We start from the raw sequence: 16,584 nt of genomic DNA, 5'->3' as shown, positions 1-16,584 counted from the left end.
TTATCACTAATGTTTTTTATAGCTGACTTTAAAAAATCTATTTAGACTTACAGAAAAGTTGTGAAAATATTACAGAATCCCTCTATGCCTTTGACCAAGTTTCCCCTAATGTTAACATCTTATATAGTCCTAGTTCCATGATCAAAATCAGGAAATTAATATAGAATCAGTATTGTTAACTAATTCATGTGCCTTATTCGAATTTTGTCAGTTTTCCACTAATGTCTCTTTTCTAGTCTAGGATTTTTTGGTGTTCATAGAGGTGGGTAAGATGGGACACATTCTCAGAAAATTATCTTTGTGTATACTGTGCATTGGTAAGGCCTTGTAGATATCATCAGTTAATTTTTATGTATTTATCTTATGTATATCTATTTGAGATGGAGTCTCACTCTGTCACTCAGGCTGCCCTGCAGGGGTGCAATCACAGCTCACTGCACCCTCAAACTCTTGGGCTCAAGCCCTCCTCCTACCTCAAACTTTTGAGTAGCTGGGACCACAGGCTCATGGTACCACGCCCAGCAGGTATCTTCAGTTTAGCCTTTACTGGTTGGCAACTGGAGAATAGTTCAAGAGAGTGGTGTTCTGTGGGCTTTCTCTGCCATGCTTGAGTGTTTCTGTGTTTCTTCAAGATGGATGTTTAGGGTTTCCCATTTATCCCAAGCAAATAGGAAATTTTCATTGAGAAAATAAGAGGAAAAATTGTTATTCCACTTTTCTTTTCCAAAACAGGAATTCTTTCTGTTTTGTGTTGATTTATTAACCAGGCTTGGTTAGAGTTAGGCTTGCTATTCAATAACTAAGTTAAAATGAAGGAAAAGAGAACATTAACTGAGGCTGGGCTGGTGGCTCATACCTGTAATCCCAGCACTCTGGGAGGCGGAGGTGGCCGGATAGCCCGAGGTCAAGAGTTTGAGACCAACCTGGCCACCATGGCAAAACCCCATCTCCACAGCTGGTGCCTGTAATCTCAGCTACTCGGGAGGCTGACGCAGGAGAATTGCTTGAACCCGAGAGGCGGAGGTTGCAATGAGCTAAGATCATGCCTCTGCACTCCAGCCTGGGTGACAAAGACTGTCTCAAAAATAAAAAAGAATATTAACTCAGAAAAATGTAATTTTAGTAAGATGACATTCCATGTTAGACTAGAAGTTTTAATTGACTATACGTCTATAATATATATATATATTTTTTTTTTTGGAGATGGAGTCTCACTCTGTCACCAGGCTGGAGTTCAGTGGCATGATCTCAGCTCACTGCAATCCCCACCTCCTAGGTTCAAGAGATTCTCCTGCCTCAGCCTCCCGAGTAGCTGGGACTATAGGCACGTGCCACCACACCCAACTAATTTTTGTATTTTTAACAGAGATGGGGTTTCACCATGTTGGCCAGGATGATCTCAATCTCTTGACCTCGTGATCCACCCACCTCAGCTTCCCAAAGTGCTGGGATTGCAGGCATGGGCCACCACTCCCAGCCTTATAAAATATCCTTATAGGTTATAATTTAACAAAAGGTATAGCTTTTTAAGTTATAATTTATTTAAACTTAGAACTCAGGGAAAATGTGACTTTTGATATATAGGAGACATGTCAATGTTGCAGTTATTGTCTGCTCAGCATGCCCAGGCTTGATGAAAGGAATCAAGTGGTGTCTAGCTGTACTGTCCAAGACACACCTGTTTTTTTTCTCTAGTTGAGGCCTTAACAGAAACGTTTGAAAAATTTTGTTGTATGTCACAACTTAGCATTTTTCAAGAGATTTTAGCATGGATGAGTGGGGAATAATTTGTTTGCCCCCAAGCCAGAGGTCATCACACCTTTGGCTTAGTGTTGAGAACAGAGTACACATTCATAGCAGCAGCTGTTTGAAAATACTAGTTCATGATGGAGAAAAAAAAATATTTTTTTAAGACAAAGTCTGGCTCTGTCACCTGGGCTGGAGTGCAAGTGGCATGATCTCAGCTCACTGCAACCTCTGCTCCTGAGTTCACTTGATTCTCCTGCCTCAGCCTCTCGAGTAGCTGGGATTACAGGCACACACCACCACATCCAGCTAATTTTGTGTATTTTTAGTAGAGATGGGGTTTCACCCTGTTGGCCAGGCTGGTCTCGAACTCCTGAGCTCAGGCAATCCACCTGCCTCAGCCTCCCAAAGTACTGGGATTACAGGTGTGAGCCACCATACCCAGCCAAAAAAATTTTTTAATAAAAAAAAATACTAGTCTATAACAATGTACTTTTTTTCAAGTTCTCCTTTTGCTGTATAATATTCATAGATGTTTGTCTTGGTCATTTTATGCAGAACTTTAAAAAATTTATACTGATACATGGCCAGGCCTGGTGGCTCATGCTGTAATCCCAGCACTTTGGGAGGTTGAGATGGGTGAATCACTTGAGGTCAGGAGTTCGAGATGAGCCTGGCCAACATGGCAAAACCCCATCTCTACTAAAAATACAAACATTAGCTTGGCATGATGGTGAGAACCTGTAGTTCTAGATACTTGGGAGTCTGAGGCATAAGAATGGCTTGAATCTGGGAGGTAGAAGTTGCAGTGAGCTGAGTTCATGGCACTGCACTCTACCTGGGTGGCAGGGCAAGACTCTTGTCTCAAAAAAACCAAAAATTTATATTTATAGACACTGAATACCTGTAATAGTCTAGTACTCTATTTTTGTTTTATCTTGTTTTCTTTTGGTACTATATTAACGATGGATTTTTTAATTGGGCATTTAAAAGTACATGACTGTAGATAAAAAAAAAATTAAAGGAAATAGGAATATCTAGGTGAAACATGGAGGCTACAAAGTCAAGGCCAGAGGCTGTTGTATCTAACATTTTTGTTTATTTGTTCCTCTTTGGATGGAACCAGGAGAAAAGAGATTATTTACTGCCTACCCAGTGTTTTGTTTGTTTGTTTTTGAGATGGAGTCTCACTCTGTCACCAGGCTGAAGTTCGTGATCTCGGCTCACTGCAACTTCTGCCTCCTGGGTTCAAGCGATTCTCCTGCCTTAGCCTCCTGAGCAGCTGGGACTACAGGCACATGCCACCACGCCCAACTACTTTTTATATTTTTAGTAGAGATGGGGTTTCACCATGTTGGCCAGGATGGTCTCAATCTCTTGACCTTGTGATCTGTGCACCTTGGCCTCTCCAAGTACTGGGATTACAGGTGTGAGCCACCACACCCAGCCATTTGTTTGTTTTGTAAACGTAAAGGTCATGAGTAATTAGTAGAGGGGCATGTCAGAAAATCAGAAAGCACCTCCACGTCTGTGTCTGAGGGTTGTTAAATCTGCCTCACAAGTGATGAAGAAGAATCTTTGAGACAGCATGCAAATTCCAAGTTGTTATGCATTAGTAAGATGCATAGAACCTTCTAAAATGTAGGACTATAGTGGCACACCATTAAGCCATGGAAAAATGCTTTGGTATAAATGGCACCTTGTAATTCCAGTTTTTCTGGCACTAAGTTCCCAGTAAACATTTATCATGCAAATAATTGAGAACCATTTCTGCTTTATTTCATACTTTACACTTTCTAAGAATGATGAATCACAAAATAAAGTCTTAAATTAGGAAATTCTCAAAAATAGAAAAGCCTTCAGAGAGAATTTTTTTTGAGATGGAGTCTCTCCCTGTTGCCCAGGCTGGAGTGCAATGGCACAAGCTCAGCTCACTGCAACCTCTGCCTCCCAGGTTCAAGTGATTCTCCTGCTTCAGCCTCCTGAATAACTGGGATTACGGGTGTGCACTAGCACACCCAGGTAATTTTTGGTATTTTCAGTAGAGACAAGATTTTTCCATCTTGGCCAGGCTGTTCTTGAACTCCTGGCTTTGTCATGATCCTCCCACCTTGGCCTCCAAAATTGCTGGAATTATAGGAGTAAGCCACCATGCCCAGCCCAAAGATAGTTTTTAAATGTTCAGAAGGGTTTGGTTTATCAGCTGAAGACTGGTTTTATTCCATTTTTATTGTTTTTTTTTTCTTTCTTCAAGCAGATCTGTCTCTCAGTGGCAATAGATGTCATCTGTTCATCCACAATTAAAGTCCTCTTCTTTGGTGACTGGCATAATAAGTGTTATTAATGACAGACTTGAGTGAGTTAAATGAAATGCCTAGATCGTAAGGTTCTAGTAAGATGCTATACACAGTGTAATTTTCTTAGTCTTAGAACTAACTCTAAAAAAAGAAATAAGTATATTTGATTTTTCAGATGTAATTTACATGTCAGAAAGAGACCAGAATTGGGGTCTGTTTCTGCTGTTAACCTTACACATGGCTCTTCATGTCTGTTTCTTCATCTTCAAAGTGTGAAAAATAATGATAAATGGTTCATAGGGCTGTTTTAATGAATAAACAAAATACCACGAAAAATGCTTACCACTGTGTTCAGAGCATTAATGCTTAAGACAGTGTTTAAAACAAAACAAAAAAAATCCCTGCATTTATTGGGTCTGTGTTTTCATCTTTCTCTTATCCTTGGGATATTGCAGCCTCCTCATGTCCTCTGGAATAAGTGTGGTGTTAAGGGTGGCAAGTCCTCCTGCATTCAGTGTGGGCAGCCTCTAGAAGCTGATGCCTTCTATAAGGCAGAATTGATTGGTTCCAAATAGCCTAAAAGAGTACATACAGGCTGAGCATGACCTGTAATCCCAGTACTTTGGGAGGCTAAGGTGGGTGGATCACCTGAGCTCAGGAGTTCCAGACTAGCCTGGCCAACATGTTGAATCCCTGTCTCTACTACAAATACAAAAACATAGGCAAGGTGCTGGGGGCCTGTAATACCAGCTACTCGGGAGGTTGAAGCAAAAGACTCACTTGAACCTGGGAGGCAGAGGTTGCATTGAGCAGAGATCACACCACTGCACTCTAATCTGAGCAGTGAGACTCGGTCTCAAAAAAAAAAAAGAGTATGTATGTAAGATGAAATTGACAATGATTTTCCTCTTTATATACTGCTTTATTTTTTTTATTTTTTATTGCATTTTAGGTTTGGGGGTACATGTGCAGAACATGCAAGACAGTTGCATAGGTACACACATGGCAATGTGTTTTGCTTCCTTCTCCCCTTCACCCACATATGGCATTTCTCCCCAGGCTATCCCTCCCACCCTCCCTCTCCCGCTGGCCCTCCCCTTTTCCCCCAATATACCCCAGTGTTTAGTACTCCCCTCCCTGTGTCCATGTGTTCTCATTTTTCATCACCCGCCTATGAGTGAGAATATGTGGTGTTTCATTTTCTGTTCTTGTGTCAGTTTGCTGAGAATGATGTTCTCCAGATTCATCCATGTCCCTACAAATGACACAAACTCATCATTTCTGATTGCTGCATAATATTCCATAGTGTATATCTGCCACATTTTCCCAATCCAGTCTATCATCAATGGGCATTTGGGTTGATTCCAGGTCTTTCCTATTGTAAACAGTGCTGCAATGAACATTCGTGTGCATGTGTCCTTATACTAGAACGATTTATAGTCCTTTGGATACATACCCAATAATGGGATTACTGGGTCAAATGGAATTTCTATTGCTAAGGCCTTGAGGAATCGCCACACTGTCTTCCACAATGGTTGAACTAATTTACACTCCCACCAACAGTGTAAAAGTGTTCCTTTTTGTCCACATCCTCTCCAGCATCGGTTGTCTCCAGATTTTTTAATGATCGCCATTCTAACTGGCATGAGATGGTATCTCAACGTGGTTTTGATTTGCATCTCTCTGATGACCAGTGACGATGAGCATTTTTTCATGATTGTTGGCCTCATATATGTCTTCTTTTGTAAAGTGTCTGTTGATATATCCTTTAACCAATTTTGAATGTGCTTGTTTGTTTTTTTCCTGTAAAAGTGTTTGAGTTCTTTGTAAATTCTGGATATCAGCCCTTTATCAGATGGGTAAACTGCAAAAACTTTTTCCCATTCTGTTGGTTGCCGATTCACTCTAGTGACTGTTTCTTTTGCCGTGCAGAAGCTGTGGAGTTTGATTAGGTCCCATTTGTCTATTTTGGCCTTTGTTGCCAATGCTTTTGGTGTTTTGTTCATGAAGTCCTTGCCTACTCCTATGTCTTGGATAGTTTTGCCTACATTTTCCTCTAGGGTTTTTATGGTGCCAGGTCCTATGTTTAAGTCTTTAATTCAGATGGAGTTAATTTTAGTGTAAGGTGTAAGGAAGGGGTCCAGTTTCTGCTTTCTGCACATGGCTAGCCAGTTTTCCCAACACCATTTGTTACATAGGGAATCCTTTCCCCATTTCTTGTTTTTGTCAGGTTTATCAAAGATTGTATAGTTGTAGATATGTTGTGTTGCCTCCGGTGCCTCTGTTTTGTTCCATTGGTCTATATGTCTGTTTTGGTACCAGTACCATGCTGTTTTGATTACTGTAGCCTTGTAGTATCATTTGAAATCCGGTAGTGTGATGCCCCCTGCTGTGTTCTTTTTGCTTAGAATTGATTTGGCTATGCGGGCACTCTTTTGGTTCCATATGAAGTTCATGGTGGTTTTATCCAGTTCTGTGAAGAAAGTCAATGGTAGCTTGATGGGGATAGCATTGATTCTGTAAATTACTATGGGCAGTATAGCCATTTTCACGATATTAATTCTTCCTAACCATGAACATGGAATGTTTCTCCATCTGTTTGTGTCCTCTCTGATTTCGTTGAGCAGTGGCTTGTAGTTCTCCTTGAAGAGGTCCCTTACGTTCCTTGTGAGTTGTATTCCAAGGTATTTTATTCTTTTTGTAGCAATTGTGCATGGCAGTTCGTTCTTGATTTGGCTTTCTTTAAGTCTGTTATTGGTGTAGACGAATGCTTGTGATTTTTGCACATTGATTTTATATCCTGAGACTTTGCTGAAGTTGCTTATCAGTTTCAGGAGTTTTTGGGCTGAGGCGATGGGGTCTTCTAGGTATACTATCATGTCGTCTGCACATAGAGACAATTTGGCTTCCACCTTTCCTATTTGAATACCCTTTATTTCTTTTTCTTGCCTGATTGCTCTGGCTAGAACTTCCAGTACTATATTGAATAGGAGTGGTGAGAGAGGGCATCCTTGTCTATTGCCAGATTTCAAAGGGAATGCTTCCAGTTTTTGCCCATTCAGTATGATATTGGCTGTTGGTTTGTCATAAATATCTTTTATTACTTTGAGATACGTTCCATCGATACCGAGTTTATTGAGGGTTTTTAGCATAAAGGGCTGCTGTATTTCGTCAAATGCCTTCTCTGCGTCAATTGAGATAATCATGTGGTTTTTGTTTTTGTTTCTGTTTATGTGGTGAATTACGTTGATAGACTTGCGTATGTTGAACCAGCCTTGCATCCCTGGGATGAATCCTACTTGATCATGATGAATAAGTTTTTTGATTTGCTGTTGCAATCGGTTTGCCAATATTTTATTGAAGATTTTTGCATCTATGTTCATCATGGATATTGGCCTGAAGTTTTCTTTTCTTGTTGGGTTTCTGCCGGGTTTTGGTATCAGAATGATGTTGGTCTCGTAAAATGATTTGGGAAGGCTTCCCTCTTTTTGGATTGTTTGAAATAGTTTTAGAAGGAATGGTACCAGCTCCTCTTTATGTGTCTGGTAGAATTCGGCTGTGAACCCTTCTGGACCTGGGCTTTTTTTGAGTGGTAGGCTCTTAATTGCTGCCTTGACTTCTGACCTTGTTATTGGTCTATTCATAGTTTCAGCTTCCTCCTGGCTTAGGCTTGGGAGGACACAGGAGTCCAGGAATTTATCCATTTCTTCAGGTTTACTAGTTTATGAGCATAGAGTTGTTTGTAATATTCTCTGATGATGGTTTGAATTTCTATGGAATCTGTGGTGATTTCCCCATTATCATTTTTTATTGCATCTATTTGGTTGTTCTCTCTTTTCTTTTTAATCAATCTGGCTAGTGGTCTGTCTATTTTGTTGATCTTTTCAAAAAACCAGCTCTTGGATTTATTGATTTTTTTTTTTTTTTGAGACGGAGTTTCGCTCTTGTTACCCAGGCTGGAGTGCAATGGCGTGATCTCGGCTCACTGCAACCTCCGCCTCCTGGGTTCAGGGAATTCTCCTGCCTCAGCCTCCTGAGTAGCTGGGACTACAGGCACGCGCCACCATGCCCAGCTAGATTTTTGTACTTTTAGTGGAGACGGGGTTTCACCATGCCGACCAGGATGGTCTCGATCTCCTGACCTCGTGATCGACCCGCCTCGGCCTCCCAAAGTGCTGGGATTACAGGCTTGAGCCACAGCGCCCAGCCGGATTTATTGATTTTTTGAAGGGTTTTTCGTGTCTCAATCTCCTTCAGCTCAGCTCTGATCTTAGTTATTTCTTGTCTTCTGCTGGGTTTTGAGTTTTGTTGATCTTGCTCCTCTAGCTCGTTCAATTTTGACGATAGGGTGTCAATTTTGGATCTCTCCATTCTCCTCATATGGGCACTTATTGCTATATACTTTCCTCTAGAGACTGCTTTAAATGTGTCCCAGAGGTTCTGGCATGTTGTGTCTTCGTTCTCATTGGTTTCGAGCAACTTCTTTATTTCTGTCTTCATTTTATTGTTTACCCAGTCAACATTCAAGAGCCAGTTGTTAAGTTTCCATGAAGCTGTGCGGTTCTGGGTTGGTTTCTGTATTCTGAGTTCTAACTTGATTGCACGATGGTCTGAGAGGCTGTTTGTTATGATTTCAGTTGTTTTGCATTTGTTGAGCAGTGCTTTACTTCCAATTATGTGGTCAATTTTAGAGTAGGTGTGATGTGGTGCTGAGAAGAATGTGTATTCTGTGGATTTGGGGTGGAGAGTTCTGTAAATGTCTATCAGGTTTGCTTGCTCCAGGTCTGAGTTCAAGCCCTGGATATCCTTGTTGATTTTCTGTCTGGTTGATCGGTCTAGTATTGACAGTGGAGTGTTATAGTCTCCCACTATTATTGTGTGGGAGTCTAAGTCTCTTTGTAAGTCATTAAGAACTTGCCTTATGTATCTGGGTGCTCCTGCATTGGGTCCATATATGTTCAGGATCGTTAGCTCTTCTTGTTGTATCGATCCTTTTACCATTATGTAATGGCCTTTTTTGTCTCTTTGATCTTTGTTGCTCTAAAGTCTATTTTATTAGAGATGAGAATTGCAACTCCTGCTTTTTTTTCCTCTCCATTTGCTTGGTAAATCTTCCTCTGTCCCTTTATTTTGAGCCTTTGTGCATCCTTGCATGTGAGATGGGTTTCCTGGATACAGCACACTGATGGGTTTTGGATTTTTATGCAATTTGCCAGTCTGTGTCTTCTGATTCGTGCATTTAGTCCATTTACATTTAGGGTTAATATTGTTATGTGTGAATTTGATACTGCCATTTTGATGCTAAGTGGCTGTTTTGCACATTAGTTGTTGTAGATTCTTCATTATGTTGATGCTCTTTAGCATTCAGTGTGATTTTGGAATGGCTGGTACTGGTTGTTCCTTTCTATGTGTAGTGCCTCTTTTAGGAGCTCTTGTAAAGCAGGCGTGGTGGTGACAAAATCTCTGAGTACTTGCTTGTTCGCAAAGGATTTTATTTTTTTTTCACTTCTGAAGCTCAGTTTGGCTGGATATGAAATTCTGGGTTGAAAGTTCTTTCCTTTGTGAAGGGGAGAAAGCAAACAAAACACACTGCCCTGTGTGTACCTATGCAACTGTATTGCATGCTCTGCACATGTACCCCAAAACCTAAAATGCAATAAAAAAAAAAGAATGTTGAATATTGGCCCCCACTCTCTTCTGGCTTGTAGTGTTTCTGCTGAGAGATCTGCTGTGAGTCTGACGGGCTTCCCTTTTTGGGTGACCCGACCTTTCTCTCTGGCTGCCTTTAGTATGTTCTTCTTTATTTCAACCTTGGTGAATCTGACGATTATGTGCCTTGGGGTTGCTCTTCTTGCGGAATATCTTTGTGGTGTTCTCTGTATTTCCTGCATTTGAGTGTTGGCCTGTCTTGCTATGTGGGGGAGATTTTCCTGGATGATGTCCTGAAGAGTATTTTCCAGCTTGGATTCATTCTCTTAGTCCCCTTCTGGTACACCTATCAAACGTAGGTTAGGTCTTTTCATATAGTCCCACATTTCTTGGAGACTTTGTTCATTCCTTTTTGCGCTTTTTTCTCTGATCTTGGTTTCTCGTTTTATTTCATTGAGTTGGTCTTCGACTTCAGATATTCTTTCTTCTGCTTGGTCAATTCGGCTATTGAAACTTGTGCATGCTTTGCGAAGTTCTCGTATTGTGTTTTTCAGCTCCTTTAATTCATTCATATTCCTCTCTAAGTTATCCATTCTTGTTATCATTTCTTCGAATCTTTTTTTATATCTTTTTTCAAGGTTCTTAGTTTCTTTGCATTGATTTAAAACATTTTCTTTTAGCTCACAAAAGTTTCTCATTTTCCACCTTCTGAAGTCTAATTCTGTCATTTCGTCACAGTCATTCTCTATCCAGCTTTGTTCCCTTGCTGGTGAGGAGTGTTGGTCCTTTCTAGGAGGCGAGTTGTTTTGGTTTTGGGTGTTTTCCTCTTTTTTGTGCTGGTTTCTTCCCATCTTTGTGGATTTATCCACCTGTCGTCTGTGTAGTTGCTGACTTTTCGATTGGGTCTCTGAGTGGACACCCAGATTGTTGATGATGAAGTATTTCTGTTACTTGGTTTTCCTTCTACCAGTCTAGCCCCTTCACTGTATGACTGCTGAGGTCCACTCCAGGCCCTGCTTGTCTGGGGTGCACCTATAGCAGCTGCAGAACACTAAGGGATGCTACCAGTTTCTTTTTCTGCTATCCTTGTCCCAGAATGATGCCTGCCAAATGTCAGTCTTTTGGATATAGAGGGGTCAGAGAACTGCTTGAGGAGACAGTCTGTACTTTATAGGAGCTCAAGTGCTGAGCTGTGAGCTCTGTTGTTCATTCAGGGCCGTTAGGCTGCTATGTTTAATTCTGCTGCAACAGAACTCACAAAAAAAACCCTCTTTTTCTCAGATGCTCTGTCTGGGGGGTGTTGGGGCTTTCCTTGTGAGTGTCCGCCGCACTGTCCTGCCCAGCTAGGAGGCAGCCTAGTCACTATTTGCCTGCCGAGGTTGCGCCCTGCTCGTGTGAGGTTCGCCCTGTTGCTGCAGGCTCTGCCCTTCTGCTGCAGTCTCCGCCCTGCTGCCATGGGCTACGCCCTGCAGCGAGTCCCTCTGTTGTAGCGGGTTGCTTTGGCAATGGCAGGCTGCATCAGCAATGGGCGTGTACCTCAATAAGGGCAGTTTGCCTCCGTAATGACGGACGCCCCTCCTTCACGGAGCTGTGGCCTCAGTGAATCCCTCCACAGGGAGCATTTGGAATCACCATTTTGTTCGTCCCACTGTGCTACCCCAAAGCTGTGACCCTGGAATCTCCTGGGCTGGCTCACTGTCCAAGTCTAGTTCAGTCTCAAGTTCAGCCCTTCCAAGTCTCAGGTTGCCGGCCCAACAGGGCACCCAGATGAGCGCGCTTTGTGCGGAGTGCTGTGTAGCGCCGCCACAGCACGGGCCGCCGCCGAACCGGCCGCCGGCTGCACCAGCCAAAACCTCTGCCTGGCGTCCCGCATCTCCTCTATACCTAGGAATTTCCCTGTTCTGTGGGCAACAAAGATCCGTCTGGAAATGCAGAACTGACTCACCCCCTCCGCACATTGACCGCGAGCTTCAATCCTGGGTTGTTCTCACAGTGCCATCTTGAGTCCTCTCCTACTGTTTTATTTTTTTAACAGTGTCTCCCATGAGGAAATAATGAAGATGCGACAGGCTAAGCTGGATTATCAGGTGAGCAGAGTCTCCTCTTTTAAAATAGGTGACCAATTATGCTAACCGTGTTGCTCTGAAGCCTTGGTAGGGCCATGGAAAAAATACTGGAAAGGAGACAGTTCGGGTGGTTACCTCTGAAATAGTGTCTGGATTTAGTGGTTACTGAACCAAGGCTCTGGGCTTTGGCAAAACCAAAGGGCTTTCAAGATGTCAGCAACAAGATTGGCCTTGGATTTACAATCACCAAAAATTCCTCAGGTTTCTTTGCCTGTAATCCCAGCTATTTGGGAGGCTGAGGCAGGAAAATTGCTTGAACCCAGGAGGCAGAGGTTGCAGTGAGCCAAGATCAGGCCACTCACTGCACTCCAGCCTGTGCAATAGAGTGAGACTCCATCTCAAAAAAAAAAAGATATTTTTCTTTCTTGGACAAACCAGAGAAACCCTATCAAATTCTAGCTCTTTGGCCTCTCTTTTCTAGACCACAAGCAGAAAACTCCTTTTCTATAGAAAATATTTTCCTTACATGTGAACTTTATCTCTACTAAAAACATAAAAAACCCAAGTTTCTTACCAGCTCTATCACTTATACTATGTGACTTGGACAAGTCACTGAATTCTCTGGGACTCTGATTCTTCATCTGTGGAGCATCATACCCACCCCATGGATAGTAATGAAAAAAATGTATATAAAGACAAGGACAATCTGGGCACAGTGGCTAATGCCTGTAAGCCCTTATTTGTCAAGTGGTACTTGTACTATGCGCTAGTACCTTCCTTTCCATTTCATTTGTTTTTTTTTCTATCATGGTCTCTCATGCTTTTTCCTGACTTTTCTTGTTACTATAGTCTTTATCTTGCTGTTATTCATAGAGTTGACTGCTTTCTATTTGATATCTTCCAACTGCCATTTTCTTCTTTTCATCCTTGACTCAAATTTGATTTCTAATTATGCAAGATAAATGAGAATGCCAAACTCACTGCTCTTTGACTGCTTAAAACATGGAAATAATTGGAGTTTTAGAGAATATTTTTTTCTTCCAGTTATAAAAGAAAACTTTGAAAAAAATAAAAGCAGAAAACAGAAATAATCATGCCTTAGTCTACCACCTCAAGAAATCACCCTTGCTGTGTTCCTCTATCATTCCCCATGCATGTATGTTTATATGTTTTGAGCTGGGATAATGCTATGAAGATACCACACATCTTCAATAGACTTGGATCACCACCTCAGCTTGGTTAGAAATGCATTGTATGGGGAGGTGTGGTGGCCCATGCCTGTAATCCCAATACATTGGGAGGCCAAAGTGGTCATACTGCTTGAGCTCAGGAGTTTGAGAACAGCCTGGGCAATATGGGGAAACTGGTCTCTACAAAAAATACTAAAATTAGTTGGGCATGGTAGCACACACCTGTAGTCCTAGCTGTTCATATTCAGGAGGTTGAGGCGGAAGGATCAGGTACACCTTGGAGGTTAAGGCTGCAGTGAGCGCTGATGGTGCCACTGCACTCCAGCCTGGACAAAAGTCTGTCTTTAAAAAAAGAGAAAAAGAGAAAACTATTTGGAAGATGGTGCTGTGAGAACAACCCAGGATTGGAGCTCGCGTTGAATCTACAAACGGTGAGTCAGAGCTGCATTTACAGACTGATCTTTGTTGCCCACAGAACGGGGAAACTCCCAAGTATAAAAAGACATGGGATGCTAGGCAGTAGGTTCGCCTGGCGAAGCCGGCAGCCGGGGCGGCGGCGGCCGGCCCTACCCAGCAATCCCCACAGGGCTCGCTTGTCCGGGTGCCCTGTTGAACTGGCAACCTGAGACTTAAGAGGGCTGGACTTGAGACTCAATGAGACTTGGACAGTAGCCCAGCCCAGGGGATTGCAGGGACAGATCGTTTGGGATACCCAGTGGGACGAACAAAACCGCGATTTCAAACTATCCCGGGCAGACGGTCCGAGACGCTCTGTGGGGGAGGGGAGTCCACCACTACCGAGGCAACCCACCCCAACTGAGATACACGCCCACTGCTGACACAGCCAGCCGTTGCTGAGGCAACCCGCCCCAACTGAGATACATGCCCACTGCTGACGCAGCCAGCCGTTGCCGAGGCAACACGCCCCAACTGAGATACACGCCAACTGCTGACTCAGCCAGCCGTTGCCAAGGCAACCCATCCCTACTGAGATACACGCCCACTGCTGACACAGCCTGCCATAGCTGAGGCAACACGCTACAACGAAGAGACTCCGCCGCAGGGCGTGGCAGAGACCACAGCAGAGCCTGCAGGAACAGGGCGAATCACACAACAGCAGGGCGGAGCCTCAGCAGCCAAACAGTGGCTAGTCTGCCTTCTAGCTGGGCAGGACACCTCATTGAACATCCAAAAATAAAACCCAAACCCCTCAACACAGAGCATTTGAGGAAAAAAAAGGGTTTTTTAATGAGCTATGTTGCAGCAGAATCAAACATAGCAGCCTAACAGCCCTGAATGAACAACAGAGCGCACAGCTCAGCAATTAAGCCCCTATAAAGTACAAACTGTCTCCTCAAGCAGCTCCCTGACCCCTCTATATCCAAAAGACTGACATTAGGCAGCCATCATCCTGGGACAAAGATAGCAGAAAAAGAAACTGGTAGCATCCCTCGCTGTGCCACAGCTGCTAGAGGTGCACCCCAGACAAGCAGGGTCTAGAGCGAACCTCAGCAGTCATACAGCGAAGGGGCTAGACTGGTAGAAGGAAAACCAAGCAACAGAAATACTTCATCATCAACATTCCAGGTGTCCACTCAGAGACCCAATCGAAAAGTCAGCAACTACGCAAACGACCAGCGGACAAATCCACAAAGATGGGAAGAAACCAGCGCAAAAAGGAGGAAAACACCTGAAACCAGAACACCTCACCTCCTAGAAAGGACCAAAACTCCTCACCAGGAAGGGAACAAAGCTGGACGGGGAATGACTGTGACGAAATGACAGAATTAGACTTCAGAAGATGGATAATGAGAAACTTTTGTGAGCTAAAAGATCATGTATTAAATCAATGCAAAGAAACTAAGAACTTTAAAAAAAGATTCGAGGAATTGATAACAAGAATGGATACTTTAGAGAGGAATATGAATGAATTAAAGGAGCTGAAAAACACAATACGAGAACTTCGCGAAGCAAACACAAGTTTCAATAGCCGAATTGACCAAGCAGAAGAAAGAATATCTGAAGTCGAAGACCAACTCAATGAAATAAAATGAGAAACCAAGATCAGAGAAAAAAAACGCAAAAAGGAATGAACAAAGTCTCCAAGAAATGTGGGACTATGTGAAAAGACCTAACCTAAGTTTGATAGGTGTACCCGAAGGGGACGAAGACAATGAATCCCAGCTGGAAAATACTCTTCAGGACATCATCCAGGAAAATCTCGCCCACCTAGCAAGACAGGCCAACACTCAATTGCAGGAAATACAGAGAACACCACAAAGATATTCCGCAAGAAGAGCAACCCCAAGGCACATAATCGTCAGATTCAACAGGGTTGAAATAAAGGAGAGATTACTAAGGGCAGCCAGAGAGAAAGGTCGGGTCACCCAAAAAGGGAAGCCCATCAGACTCACAGCAGATCTCTCGGCAGAAACACTACAAGCCAGAAGAGAGTGGGGGCCAATATTCAACATTCTTAAAGAAAAGAACTTTCAACCCAGAATTTCATATCCAGCCAAACTGAGCTTCAGAAGTGAAGGAAAAATAAAATCCTTTGCGAACAAGCAAGTACTCTGAGATTTTGTCACCACCAGGCCTGCTTTACAAGAGCATCTAAAAGAGGCACTACACATAGAAAGGATCAACCAGTACCTGCCATTCCAAAATCACACTGAATGCTAAAGAGCTTCAACATAATGAAGAATCTACAAAAACTAACAGGCAAAACAGCTACTTAGCATCAAAATGGCAGTATCAAATTCACACATAACAATATTAACCCTAAATGTAAATGGGTAGATGTAAATGTAAACTGGTAGAAGGAAAACCAAGCAACAGAAATACTTCATCATCAACATTCCGGGTGTCCACTCAGAGACCCAATCGAAAAGTCAGTAACTACGCAAACGACCAGCGGCAAATTGGATAAAAATCCAAAACCCATCAGTGTGCTGTACCCAGGAAACCCATCTCACATGCAAGGATACACAAAGGCTCAAAATAAAGGGATGGAGGAAGATTTACTAAGCAAATGCAAAGCAAAAAGCAGGAGTTGCAATTCTCATCTCTGATAAAATAGACATTAAAGCAACGAAGATCAAAAGAGACAAAGAGGCCATTATATAATGGTAAAAGGATCAATACAACAAGAAGAGCTAACGATCCTTAACATATATGGACCCAACACAGGAGCACCCAGATACATAAGGCAAGTTCTTAATGACTTACGAAAGGACTTAGACTCCCACACAATAATAGTGGGAGACTTTAACACTCCACTGTCAATACTAGACAGATCAACCAGACAGAAAATCAACAAGGATATCCGGGGCTTGAACTCACACCTGGAGCAAGAAAACCTGATAGACATTTACAGAACTCTCCACCCCAAATCCACAGAATACACATTCTTCTCAGCACCACATCACACCTACTCTAAAATTGACCACATAATTGGAAGTAAAGCACTTCTCAACAAATGCAAAACAATGGAAATCATAACAAACAGCCTCTCAGACCATAGTGCAATCAAGTTAGAACTCAGAATTCAGAAACAGACCCAGAACCGCACAGCTTCATGGAAACTGAACAACTGGCTCTTGAATGTTGACTGGGTAAACAACGAAATGAAGGCAG

General features: G+C 42.6%; 1 protein-coding gene across 1 annotated transcript in view; it reads left to right on the top strand.

Annotated features, from left to right (window-relative positions):
* LOC144578859 (tubby-related protein 3-like) overlaps window positions 1–16,584 on the top strand; it is a 39,233-nt gene that overhangs the window by 8,044 nt on the left and 14,605 nt on the right. Inside the window, exon 2 of the mRNA XM_078346904.1 lies at window positions 11,728–11,779. Within this exon, the coding sequence (XP_078203030.1) occupies window positions 11,728–11,779 (52 nt within the window). The remainder of the gene's footprint in view (window positions 1–11,727; window positions 11,780–16,584) is intronic.

This window comes from Callithrix jacchus, chromosome 13, assembly GCF_049354715.1.
Source record: "Callithrix jacchus isolate 240 chromosome 13, calJac240_pri, whole genome shotgun sequence".
In the NCBI taxonomy this organism is placed as follows: domain Eukaryota; kingdom Metazoa; phylum Chordata; class Mammalia; order Primates; family Cebidae; genus Callithrix; species Callithrix jacchus.
The sequence above is the reverse complement of the archived record's forward strand: the minus strand, read 5'-3'. Positions and strand labels throughout refer to the sequence as shown.